The 13,737-nt window shown below is 36.3% G+C and overlaps 1 protein-coding gene and 1 long non-coding RNA gene across 2 annotated transcripts; one reads left to right on the top strand and one right to left on the bottom strand.

Annotated features, from left to right (window-relative positions):
• Positions 1–3,938: 3,938 nt before the first annotated feature.
• Positions 3,939–9,596, bottom strand: LOC144212108 (trafficking regulator of GLUT4 1-like). Its single transcript, XM_077739746.1, has 5 exons — positions 9,439–9,596; positions 7,285–7,561; positions 6,946–7,226; positions 6,743–6,872; positions 3,939–4,904 (listed from the first exon to the last, which is right to left on the bottom strand). The coding sequence occupies exons 2-5, from the start codon at positions 7,505–7,507 to the stop codon at positions 4,888–4,890; spliced, it is 651 nt and encodes a 216-aa protein (XP_077595872.1). The 5' UTR covers positions 7,508–7,561; positions 9,439–9,596; the 3' UTR covers positions 3,939–4,887.
• On the top strand, positions 9,036–12,935 carry LOC144212109 (uncharacterized). The gene is made up of 7 exons (XR_013329717.1): positions 9,036–9,148; positions 10,416–10,564; positions 10,744–10,817; positions 11,894–11,975; positions 12,036–12,108; positions 12,173–12,254; positions 12,865–12,935. It is a non-coding gene; the product is annotated as an uncharacterized LOC144212109 (long non-coding RNA).
• The last annotated feature ends 802 nt before the right edge of the window (positions 12,936–13,737 follow it).

Below are 13,737 nucleotides of genomic sequence, written 5' to 3' on the forward strand. Positions count from 1 at the left end.
ACAACACTGCCTCCTAGAGGATGGATTCTACCATTGCACCATTTTGGAGACGAGAAGTGGAAAAAGATGATGTTGTGGATGCTTGACCTTGTTAACGTGCGCCAGTAATGTGATGTCAACACATACACTGATAGAGAAGAGATGCAATAAAAAGCTGAGCAGTAACAGAAGATCTAATCTGGCATGTTAGAGAACATGCTGACTAGGGTTGCCATAAGGCATTTGTTTTTGTTTGCGACGTGTGGAAAGGACTTTATTTATTCTGGCCTTTAGATTTTTAAATGGGAATTTGCATTGAATATCTCATTTTAATGGGAAGGGGTTATTGACTTGAGATAATTTGAATTTAGAAGTGCTAGGGTGATATTTACTGTGCTTACTTAACGTTTTTTTTGGTTCAAGATCGATTAAAATGGTTAAAGTTAAAAAAAATATTCATACAAAATATTTGCTGATTTTATATTATTTTTATTTGGAAAGGACATTGCAAAACATGGTAAACTTTTTGGGGGAAAATTAAAAAAGAATGGTATAAATAGACAAAATATTTATTGTTTTTTGAAGATACTCAAAATGAGGACTATTAATATTAGTTTTTTTTTTTAATATTCACAGATTTTTTTTAAATTAACATTTATTTAAACAACAGGGCTTCTTGATTCATTTCATATTTGATTTAACGTGACGAGATGGAAATAGGGGTTGCATTCTATTTGGACTGGTAAGTCTGACAGTAAGTTTTACATTATGGATCATGTTTATTAATAACATTAAGATTAAGTTTTACTTAACATTGACAGCAAAAGACATCCAATCCATTCGAACTGAGAGGTACGGCGGCAATCCGATTCCCAGTTCAAACGGATTGGACATCTGTTGCCCTCAATAGTAGCAAACGAAAGAGAAAGAACAGATTGAATTTCAATGTACAGCAAGCAGTCAGCGATTTTGACATCCATTAAAGTCCAATGATGTGTGTGTTTGAAACGTATTCAATTAGCAGGCCATTTCTGGAGGAGGCTGAAGGGAAACACCCTCCTTTTCCTGCACGATGTGGAAATTAGAAAATCATCATGTCCCCTGTCTACTGCCTGTAGTTGGCTGGGATAGGCTCCAGTACCCCCTCAAGCCTTGTGAGGAGAAGCGGTGCAGAAAATGAAAGACTTCTCACAATATCAGGTAATCATGCACACAAGTCATGTACTTCCATCCAAGGACATTTCCAATGTAATATTATAGTAGTGTTTTTTTTATTATTTTCTTTCTTTCTAATACATATATACATTAATACTTAATATATTTATATATATATATATATATATATATATATATATATATATATATATATATATATATATATATATATATATATATATATATATATATATATATATATATATATATATATATATATATATATATATATATATATATATATATATATATATATATATATATATATATATATATATATATATATATATATATATATATATATATATATATATACATACATACATACATACATACATACATACATACATACATACATACATACATACATACATACATAAATACATACATACATACATACAAGCATACATATATACATACATATATGTATACTATATATACATATATACATACATATATGTATACTATATATACATATATACATACATATATGTATACTATATATACATATATATACATATATGTATACTATATATACATATATACATACATATATGTATACTATATATACATATATATACATACATATATGTATACTATATATACATATATACATACATATATGTATACTATGTATACATATATATACATACATATATGTATACTATATATACATATATGCATACATATATGTATACTATATCTACATTTTAGAATTTAGATTTTTTTTTTTTGTATCTAATCAGCCTACCTCCATGCATGTCTTTTGTGTTTTTAAGAGAAAAAGCTGTCCATTACACATGGTCTTGTTTTAATAAAATAAGCCTACAGCCTGAAATGTTCTAACTTGTCATAGATTCAACATTTTGGGGGGTTTAAAATGTCAAAGCTTTGACGTAAAAATGTGGAATACTAATCCGAAAAGAAATTTTCCTCCTTATATTCTTCCCCCCCAAAAATGTCACAGTAACATTCCAAACCTTTTCCTATTCATCAAAGACTCAAATTAATGTCAAACGACCCCATTTGTGAATTAGTCAGCGAGGAACACCAACATACGGCTCCTAAATAAATTATTCAGCGACCAGCTTCGTGCCATTCATAATGGATTGCATCCTCGGCGCAGGGAGAGAAAAAAAAAAAAAGTAAATAAAGCCGCAAAGAGGATGAAGGGCGACCAAATTTGATTATGTCATGACGGCTTCATCTCTCATCATTTAAATGCTGCGTGCTGGGAGCCAGGGAACCAAAAAAAAAAACGGCGTGACTGGGAAATAAGCATCTAACTGTGTATTCTTTTTGACTGAATGCAGTTGTTTATTGTGCAGCTGCTGATGGAAGCCGACTGGATGTACTGTACGTAATCCCACTGACCCATTTAGACTTTAGTGGGTACAGTACAGCAGAAATGAGCTGAGTCACTGTATCCTTTCCTGTCAACTTGTCCACGCCGACCAATCAAAGGTGAGACTCAAAAAATTGAATTGTGATAGAGTCAAATAGTCCACAGTTTTGTTACACGTTGTTACAAGGATTCCCAAATTGGGTGTGAAACCTGTAGCTTAGGGGCCAGATTTGGCCCACCACCTCTTTTTTTGTGGCTTAGGGAATTGAATCTTATAAAATTAAATTCCAATTCTTTTGAAGAGTGAGCTCATATTTACAGATATTTTTTTTCTTTAAGTTTTTAGATTTTTGTGTTTGAATCCCCAAAATGTCAGGCCTTAATATTGAAATGGGGCTTGTTGACCTTTTGTTTTATTGTATGTAAGGATTCATATTTGTTTAAGCAGATATGAATTCATATCTGTCAATCTCAGCCAATTCCTCTTATTAAGTGATAATTTTTTAAATTATTTTTTAAATGTATAAATGCATTGTGCCAGATAGGGCGCACTTAAAAGTCTAAAATGGCCGGCATGCCCAATCAGTATGTCCTAAATTCATAATTCTGAATGAAGCTGACAGCTTGACTGTAAGAGTACATTGCTTGCTGACACGCTATATTCATATACAGTGGTACCTCGAGATACAACTTCATATCATGCATAAATGCATGACAATATTAGCAATTGGCGATTTTACACAAATAATACGTACTTAAAAAAATCCAGTGCAAAAGTTGTTCTACAGCGTACACTTTTAAATACTCCAAAAGCATATAAAATACGGGAAATCGTATAAGTTGACAGGTATGAAGACATAAATTGATTCACTCTACTTATAGTTCTAGTCACATAGGCTCCAAGTTTAAGATTGCTGCTCTAAAAGGTATTTTTATAGTCACAATAACAGCGACTTGCATGCATTGTTTCTTTATTATAAGAAGTATATTTCAAGGTCTGGACTGGTGGTTTGTACACGATGAAAAAGCATGCCAGGTACCACAAAGATCAGGTTATAGAAGCAGAATACAACATATGATTGAGAAAATAAATATACATGGATGTGCCAAATTGGCCTTTATAGGAAATATTGGCATCACAGTGAAAATCACAGTGAAAAGTTTAGAAATACACTTTTGCTTTTCAGTAGGTAAATACGCACACTTTTGGGGAAAAAAGTAAAACAAAAGACTCCTTACAAGGATATATATATATATATATATATATATATATATATATATATATATATATATATATATATATATATATATATATATATATATATATATATATATATATATATATATATATATATATATATATATATATATATATATATATATATATATATATATATATATATATATATATGTTTTGACTTTTTTTAACTACAGTTCCCAAATTTGAAATATTTATTATATAGATAAGTTAAATGAAAGTGGACATGTTTATAGCAGTCTATGATTTTAAAAATATTGAAGAAAAATTCCAATAATTCACTGAAATTTACACATCAAATAATTCAGAAATTGGCCAAAAATACTACTATTCCACTCAAATTCAACAAAAAAAAAACCTACATTCATTTTCAATGGGAAAATTTTCATATCAAAACAAATAAACCTAAAAAAAAATGTATTTTTACTCTGACACACAAATTACAATTGCTAATTGTAAAAAGAAATAACAAACTTTTTTGGGGGGAAATGATTAAAATCTTTTAAATCATGTTTTTCTATTCTAATTGTTTAAAAAAAATCATCATTAGTTTTACCCTTTAATTCTATTACTCCACAATATTTTGTGTAAATACCGTAAACACGTAATTTTGCGAATTTTCGTACAAATCGACCTTGTGACCGAGCAGCAGCAAAAACTGTCAAAAAACAGTCGTGTGTGATTAATGCTACAACTAAAGCTCTTCATCCAATCACATTTCATGAAATAATCCGACTGTCATTGATTCTTACATCATCCTTTCTGGCCAATTTTTTTGGGAATGGTCTTCATGCCTTCAATCCATATCGAAATATTTCTCCATTTTGGCACATATGTTGTTTATTTACTTGTCTTTTTTTGTTGTTGTTGGTCCCGCTGCAGTGTCGAGGGACGACGCAGTCTGAAAAAAACAAGGCGCCAGAGCCGCTCAATCCCTCCGGCAGGGGGTTTGTCCAATGGGGATTTGACACACCCTGCGGTTGAAGACGTCCAATTGTCTCGCCGTTTAAGTCACACGTCCAAGGTAAGGAGGAGGTGGTCAAAGACAAACAGTGCGGGGGCAGGCGTCATTTTCCCTTTTGGGGGAAACTCAGGTTTTTACGTTGACTGAAAGGAACAAAAAGAAATGTTTTGATTAGTTGGGGGAGCCGCTAATTAACTTAATGCGAAAAAGAATTAGAACTTTAGGTTAAAGTTTTTCATTTTCATTTAAATCTTATTTTTTAATCATTGCCTGTTATTGATAATTATAGAAATGCAATTCCATAATTCATTATGCTAATCCATTTCAAAAATTGGACTTCTACTGCAATCAATATCAATACTCCATTTTTTTTTTACAACTTAATGGTTTTTTCCCCTAAAAAACAGTATTAAATTATATATTGTTTCTTTTGGCCAGACAATTAACAATGATAGACATCATTACACTCTATTTATTTCCAATAATACACACAATACCCAAAAATCCATTCACTCCAATTAATTTTCAACCCAGACTCTCAATAAAAACTCCATTGTTGATAACTATTTTGGATCCCCCTATAAAATAATAATAATTGCCAGAAAATGACCTAGAAATGCCCCCAAATGCCCCAAAATGTGGCTTTGTTTTGCTCATTTTCGTTCACCTCTCAAGAAAGAAGGACACGAAAAGAGGACGCGTGACGATTAGGAAGCATTTTTCTGGCTTTGGTTTGAAGTGAACCCATCACAGATATGTTGCGAAAAACCCTTTATTAGCCACGTACAAGAACATACATCACAGCTCGGGGAAACGAGGAGCTTAACGACGTGTGGGGCATGCAGGACATGCAAAACATGGCGAGTTAAAATGCAAAATAGGATGGAACAAAGAGGGAAATAATAGCAAAGGAGAGCCTGCATTGGGTAAAGATGCAAATTTGGAGAGAATTTTGACAGCTAAAGAAGGGAGGATGAACGATTATATACCGACCGGAATGTTTTTATTATAATATAGCAATCATTGAATGGAAAAAATACTCCAGGTTTTGAAATGAGGGAAGAAATTACAATCCGGGGAAATTGGAAAGAAGATTGGAATAAAAGAAAGGAAGGAAATGTATGTAAGAAGGAGAGGAAGAAAAATAGAAGGACTGGAAAAAAAGGATCATTTAACAATTAGAAAATAGAAGTTAAATGAAAGAATGACCAAACGTCCGGGCGACCAAACGTCCCGGCGACCAAACGTCCGGCCAGGGACGAAGAGACGTTCAAATCCATTTTTACATATTTTTTCCCCCAAATACTTTTTTTTGCCTTCATTTTAAATGAAAGAATGACCAAACGTCCGGGCGACCAAACGTCCCGGGCGACCAAACGTCCGGCCAGGGACGAAGAGACGTTCAAATCCATTTTTACATATTTTTTCCCCCAAATACTTTTTTTTGCCTTCATTTTAAATGAAAGAATGACCAAACGTCCGGGCGACCAAACGTCCCGGCGACCAGACGTCCGGCCAGGGACGAAGAGCCATTCAAATCCATTTTTACATATTTTTTCCCCCAAATACTTTTTTTGCCTTTACTTTAATTTGGGAAAAGTTCTACTGAAGAGAAGACCATGCATCGGAAGTATTGTTAGAAGAAGATAGATGAACTTTAAATGAAGCTTGCAGGAGTACGACATTATTTACATGGAAATGGCTCATTCCAGTGATTCCTTCAACATTTTAAACACAACGTATGACATGTGCAACGACGATTGACATCCAGATGAAGAACTCAAGAAATTGTTCAAAACAAAAACAATGGACAACCAGACAAAAGTGACGAATGAAGAGTGGCAAATGAAGGCCATCTGACTCTGGTCCTCACAGTGGAATGAACATTATTACCCTCCCAAAACCCACCAAGTTCTCCCCATGAAGCAGTTCAGAAGGTGAAAACAGGGGAAAGGTCAAAGGTCAGATTTGGGACACTCACTGGCCAGGTTGACCACGCAGGCGATGATAATGAGCGTCCCGCCCACCAACGACACCAGCGATAGCATCTTGGCCACACGACCCAAACGTACGGCGCCATCTAGGTTGCCTTGCTCCAAGCTGTTCTTGGACTGCGGGGGAGGAAAAGGAGGAGTGGCTTAACCCGGCGGCGAGGACCCCCCTCGGAAAACCCGTGGTTCTCACCATGATGGAATAGACGAAGCCCACGATGTTGATAGGCCACACGGGGCAGAAACAAGCCAGCACGGACAAGATAAGGTAGTCCTTCACTTTGGTGCGGTCCAATGGCGGATTGGTGGCGATGCTGGAATGGCGAGACAACGAAGGCCTAGGGGAGAAGGCGGTGTAGCCGATAGACCCCGCCCGACTGCCCTTCCTGGTCTTGGCGTGGTGTGGGTAGGAGATGGAGTGCTGGCGGCGGGGGGGTGATGACACCACGGGGGAGGAGGCGGAGTCTCCGTTACCTGAAATAAACTGGGTGGGTCAAGAGAACTGGGCGAGGTAATTAGTCGGTTAGCTTACCGTTCTTGAGCTTTTCGTTGATGGCGATGACCAGCTCGCCTTTGGATTTGCTGAGGGGCACCGAGGCCCCGCCGGGACTGTCGTCGTGAAGGAGCTGGTCGCCCACGCTTGAGGAGGGGCAAGGCATGGTTACGCACACTTGGCCCAGCTCGGGTTCGTCCTGGTCCAGCAGAGATGGCGGGTCTTCCCCGGCCCAGGTCGATGGAGACGACGCGGGCATCATGTTGATGGATAGGAGGAGGACAAAAGGGGGAGACGAGTGGTGGTGGTGGTGCGCCTGAAGGAAAAGAGGACAATTGATTGGGGGTGTTGTGTATACACTGATGTTGTTTGTTTAGGTCTTGGTCTCATCTTAGTCTTTATTTTCTATGACTAGATGCACTTGTTTAGATTGTGGTTTTGTGCCTTTCTTTTGGTTTTCAGTCTTGGTCTCGTCACATTCTAGATTAGGTTTTGGTCTAGATTCACTCTGTTACTCAGTTCACCCTATTTCTTGTTTCAGTCTCTGTCTTCCTTAGGACTCCGTTTTGGTCTAGATTCAATGTCTGTCTTGTTTAGGTCAAGATCTCTGGCTTGTGTAGGTCTTATTCTATGTCTTGTCACGGTCTAGATTTGGTCTGGATGTAGATTCACCCTTTGACTTCATTCTAGAGCAGAAAGGGAACACCACTGTAGTCCTTGAGGATGGGTCTGAATCTATACCCAGGCCCATAATCAAGGACTGCAGTGGTTCCTGGTCTTTTTTTTCCCCAAACCGATCCACATTGAGATTTTTGCTCACACAGGCAGCAACTGACGGACTTTTCTAAGATACACAATTGGTGAAACATTGTCCTCGTGGGTTTGGAACTCAAACCCTTACTCCCCTGCGGCCTTCTCCATAGTTGGCTCACCCTTGGTACACTCAAAATAAATGACAGGCAGGTGCAATGAAAAAACTGGATGAATTCTAGATGAAAATGTTTCCTGTTATGAGCTCATGCAATATTAGGTCATTCAATCTCATTTACTGCAATTGACATCAGCACTGCCATTTCAGATTGGTCATCAATGACCGTCTATGGCAGCCAATGTCTTTTTCTCATCTATTTAATTAAGTGGACTTCATTCATGCCGTATTTATAGTATAATGTGCAAAATTTTGTACCAAAAAAAAAACTCAAGCAAAGTTCAGGTGCGCATCGTAGACAAATATTGGTAAAACACTGCCCTCCGCCATAGACGTAAAACCTGTCTTTGTCCGCCAGATGGGGAGTGAGAGCCCATTCTATTGGCCGATAGAAAATAAAGAAGAATGAAATCAATTGTTTGGTGAAATTTGTGTTGATGATGATGATTTAGACTTTGAAAAATTTAAAATATCATGATGATGAATTATATTAAGGATTTAAAATTGCAATTTCCATTTGACAATTGTGTTCATACTGGTAGTTTATTTTAGCAACTTTCCGTACCATATGTTGTGAATAAATGTTTTGTCATGGCAACATGTGTTCAATATTTGCCAGTTACCGAAACTGAAAAAAATATATATATATACCAATATTTTTGTAAGAAAAAAAATGTACACTCCCTATTAGTTTTCCAAATGACTCTTGAAAAACATCTACATTGTTTTGACTCTGAATTTATCCAAAATTGCCTCATTGCTGTGCGTTATTGTGCCTTTTAACCATCAAATTTCTGGCATAAATGACATGAATGATACATGTACTACCATTAAAGTGGTTGTTGTTTTTTTCCCCCCCATCAGACGACCCACGGTTTCTGTTGGCAAGGTGGGCGAAGCAGATGAATGCTGCGCAAACTGAAGATAAATGCTATTGCCATGACGACAAATGCTGATAAACAAACCAGGCAAATTGTAAGTAGTAAAGTAAGTGCATGATGAAAGCTACGCAGGTGTGCACACAACATGTGTACACACAAATGCAACACAATGAAGGACAAAGCATTGGAGGGGGGGGCATGAGGTATCGGTAGTGGGGGGGGGGGGTGTTGACAAAGGAACAACCCTTGCTAATTAGCGTCACGCTTCCAATACAATGCATATTAGCTAAATATGATTTTTTTAAGAGTAATAACATTGTGCATCCTTGTTTCCAACATTTTTATTTGCACTAAAATGTGGCAGAATGAAGAAAAGCAACCGACCTTTTGTAATTTGTTGTCAAGGCAAGAGAAGCCAATCCAAGGTTAGCATCACACGTCGATATCTCCAAAATTCAGTTTGCAGAAGATGGTGTGTAAGGACATCCGTGTGTGAGGGAGGATAGAGATGAGGAGGATGCCAGGATGCTGCCTGTGGGGCTTGGTTGGAGAGGGGAGGGGCTTAGAGGAGGGGGGTGGGGCAAAAGTCAAAGCAGGCGAGGTGGCTATTTATCGCGATGGTCGATAACATTCATTTTGTTTATTGATTGTTGTCTGAATTGAGGTTGACACCAGATGATTGGGATCATTTTGACAGGTTTTGGGGTTACAGTTATTCATAGATAATATATGTGTGTACCCCTTTAACTCATCGATGGCCATAGAGAGCAATGCTTCTACCCAAATGCCATTCAAATAACCTCAAAATGTCTTGTAAGACAGTCAAGAGGATAGGAAGGTCGTTGTTGTCGTCACATTCAAAACCCTTGTGTAAGGATGCATCACATTAACTTCATGCCAAGAATACAAAGCAAGCAAGAACGTGATGGGCTTTCCCATCCCAAACTAAATCAAGTGTAAGTCCACCATCTACAGGAGAAAAAGAGCAATTGCGACAAACTTAGTTTGTTTGTTTTTTTGTCCAAAATTCAACAATTGAGCCCTTTGATTAATTTAATTCATCGCCAGTGAATGATCGCTGCAACCTGGGTTTTGATTCAGATGGTTTGGAATAAAGGTGAATTCATGTTGTAAAATACTCATTAAAATGTTACTCAATATTTAATATATTGGGTGATGATTGCTATGTTTATCAAGTATCATTTAAATGTCTAGAAGTAAAAAAAACAAATGTTCATAGTCTGTAATACTGTGTTTTAAAGGATTAAAGCCCAACCAAAAAGTATTCACAGCTCCCTCACTAACTAATGCATGTTATTATGAAAACTATTTCTATTTCTTTGTGTGTCTATGTTTAATAGGCGTGGCCAAGGACAGAGTTCAAATAGCTGATGTCAAACGGCAATATGGCCGATGATACTGCACGGGCGTGCACCGCAAAGCTGCTCAGAAGTGACGATTTACCGAAGAAAGCTTGACAAACTTCTCCCGGGACGTCGCAGTACATTGAGTATGATGTCGTTTGGGGATTGCAAAGCCCCAGTTCTCATTTTAAGAGTGATTTTTGACGGCAGCATGATCCTATGGCGTGATGTGGCCATGAGGGCAAAATGTTTGCAAACAAATTGGCTGCATTGCATTACCGATCGCTCTTTGTTTAAAAAGTAATCATTCCATTGTGTGTTTCAGTCCTTCAACGAGCACGGCATCAAGAATGTGGCCAAAACGACCAGAAAGGAGCAGCTTGTCGACGCCATAACAAAGTGAGTCATTTTGAAATGGTATCGATTATCTCCATTAGTGTAATATTTCAACGTCAGCGTTCAGTAATCAAGGCTTTGCGCAATTGGCTCATTCATTCCATCTTGATAGATTCAAATTTTGAATGAAAACACTGACTAACTTCGTGTTTTTAAATAGCAAAATAATGTGGATAAGTCATCCACACAAATGCCATTAGTGCCTGTGTAACGAATCTACAGTAATCCCTCGATTATCGCGGTTGATGTAGACCCAGTGATAAATGGAAAAACTGCAAAGTAGGATCATCCCTATTTAATTTAATTTAAAAAAAAAAAAAACTATAGAGGCAAGTGAATGAGTAGCTTCTGCTTGTGAGACTCAATGTGGCTTTTCACATTTTTCTGAACTTAAATAAATAATCTGCCATGTAGTGCAACTGTGAAGGTTGAAGCAGTGATATTTGATGGATTAAATAAATTATGTACTTCTACCAAAATATAAGTGAGATATAGTATAGTGCAGGGGTCATTTTTGACTCATTTAAACATATGTTAAAATAACCATCTTTGGCTTGGCGCAAGAGAAAAATTGAAGTGTTTATTTTTTTAAGAATGAATAGATTGACTGAACAACTTGAGGCAGAAGTAGGTCCCAAGTGTTTTCAAAATAAAATATCCTAACCCTTTAACCTAAAGTCAAAGACCTCAGGGCTTGGACCTTATAATTTAAAATGTGGTTTTGACAAAATATAAGAGACATTTATTCAACCATAGTGCAGGGTTCCATTTTGACTCATTTAAACATATGACAAAAATGGAAGCTTTATTTTTTAAGAATGAAAAGATTAGAAAAACTTGATGCAGAAGTAGGCCGCAAATGTTTTACTTAACTTTGCTTTTCAAAATCCCACCAAAGTCAAGAGAGGCTACTGCTCCCAGCAGACATTTTTCAAAATAAAAGATCTCTCTGATTGAGGTAAACTGATGTGAATGGGTTTTCCAGAATTCAGTTTCTTGCCTAAGCATCCCCATGTTTTTTCAAAATAAAAGGTAAGACCTATTACTTTGTGTATTGACCCCCCATTTTTGTTTTTCAGAAATCCACCAGATGGGACCAGGTTTCTGCCTATGAAGAGATAGGCTCAGGCATCCCATCTATGAAGTTTTTCAAAATAAAAGGTGAGCCCTTCTCAATGTTTTTTTATTTAACTCTGTACTGAATCCTTTTTTGTTTTTCAGAATCCACCTGGTTTCTTCCTATGAAGAGATAGGCTCAGAGACCCTCAATCTATGAAGATTTTCAAAATAAAAGGTGAGCCCTTCTCAAAGGTTTTTTATTTAACTCTGTGTATTCACCCTTTTTTCTTGTTTCTCAGAATCCACCAGAGGGGACCTGGTTTCTGCCTATGAAGAGATAGGCTCAGGAGAACTGGTATATGAAGTTTTTCAAAATTAAAGGTGAGCCCTACTCATTATTTTTTCAACTAACTGTACTAAGCCCCCCTTTTTTCAGTTTTCCACCAGGGGGTGGAGAAGATTCAATTTTTTACGATGCTGGAGCACCAACGGGAACCAGTCTATGAAGTTTTTCAAAATAAAAGGTGAGCCCTACTCATTATTTTTTCAACTGTGTACTAACCCCCCCTTTCAGTTTTCGAATCTTCTCCACCAGGGGGTGGAGAAGATTTGATTTTTTACGATGCTGGAGCACCAACGGGAACAGTCTATGAAGTTTTTCAAAATAAAAGGTGAGCCCTACTCATTATTTTTTCAACTGTGTACTAACCCCCCCTTTCAGTTTTCGAATCTTCTCCACCAGGGGGTGGAGAAGATTTGATTTTTTACGATGCTGGAGCACCAACGGGAACAGTCTATGAAGTTTTTCAAAATAAAAGGTGAGCCCTACTCATTATTTTTTCAACTAACTGTGTACTAACCCCCCCCTTTCAGTTTTCGAATCTTCTCCACCAGGGGGTGGAGAAGATTCGATTTTTTACGATGCTGGACCACCAACGGGAACCAATCTACAAACTTTTTCAAAATAAAAGCTGATATCCTGTTTTTACAGATTTCCACCTGGTGACAAGAGGAATTACTTCAACTTATTCAAGTTTTTCAAAATAAAAGCTTTGAAATGTATGCATGTGTTGGTCTTTATCTAACAAAAAATGCAAGTCACAATTAAAGTTTAAAATTTTATTTACAAGTAAACATTCAGCACACTTTAGAAAACATCTTTAGATTAACAAAAAACAGTGAAAAAACACTTAGAAAATAAAATTTAAAAAAAGCAGGGGGTTAACACTTAGAAAAAAAATCATTATAAAACAGGGGGGTAAACACTTAGAAAATAAAACATTAAAAATTGGAGGGAGGATAAACACTTAGAAAAAAAATCATTATAAAACAGGGGGGGTTAACACTTAGAAAATAAATTGTTAAAAAAGCAGGATGGATAAACACTTAGAAAATAAAACATTAAAAAATGGAGGGGGGATAAACACTTAGAAAAAAAATCATTATAAAATGGGGGGTAAACACTTAGAAAATAAATTGTTAAAAAAGCAGGATGGATAAACACTTAGAAAATAAAACATTAAAAATGGGGGAATAAATGCTTAGAAAAAAAATCATTATAAAACAGGGGGGGTAAACACTTAAAAAATAAATTGTTAAAAAAGCAGGATGGATAAACACTTAGAAAATAAAACATTAAAAAATGGGGGGATAAATGCTTAGAAAAAAAATCATTATAAAACAGGGGGGTAAACATTTAGAAAATAAATTGTTAAAAAAGCAGGATGGTTAACTACTTAGAAAATGTAAAATAAATGGGGATAAACACTTAGAAAATAAAACATTAAAAAATGGGGGTGGGGGTAAACACTTAGAAAATAAAATTTAAAATAAATGGGGATAAACCCTTAGAAACTAAATCTTG

Source organism: Stigmatopora nigra, chromosome 18, assembly GCF_051989575.1.
Source record: "Stigmatopora nigra isolate UIUO_SnigA chromosome 18, RoL_Snig_1.1, whole genome shotgun sequence".
NCBI classification, from domain to species: Eukaryota; Metazoa; Chordata; class Actinopteri; order Syngnathiformes; family Syngnathidae; genus Stigmatopora; species Stigmatopora nigra.

Excerpts from the sequence above, each read along its gene's own strand:
- LOC144212108 (XM_077739746.1), bottom strand. The coding sequence starts at position 7,507 with ATGATGCCCGCGTCGTCTCCATCGACCTGGGCCGGGGAAGACCCGCCA. Across the intron at positions 7,227-7,284 it reads CAACGAAAAGCTCAAGAACG|GTAACGGAGACTCCGCCTCC; the intron begins GTAAGCTAACCG and ends AGTTTATTTCAG. Across the intron at positions 6,873-6,945 it reads GCTTCGTCTATTCCATCATG|TCCAAGAACAGCTTGGAGCA; the intron begins GTGAGAACCACG and ends CCTCCCCCGCAG.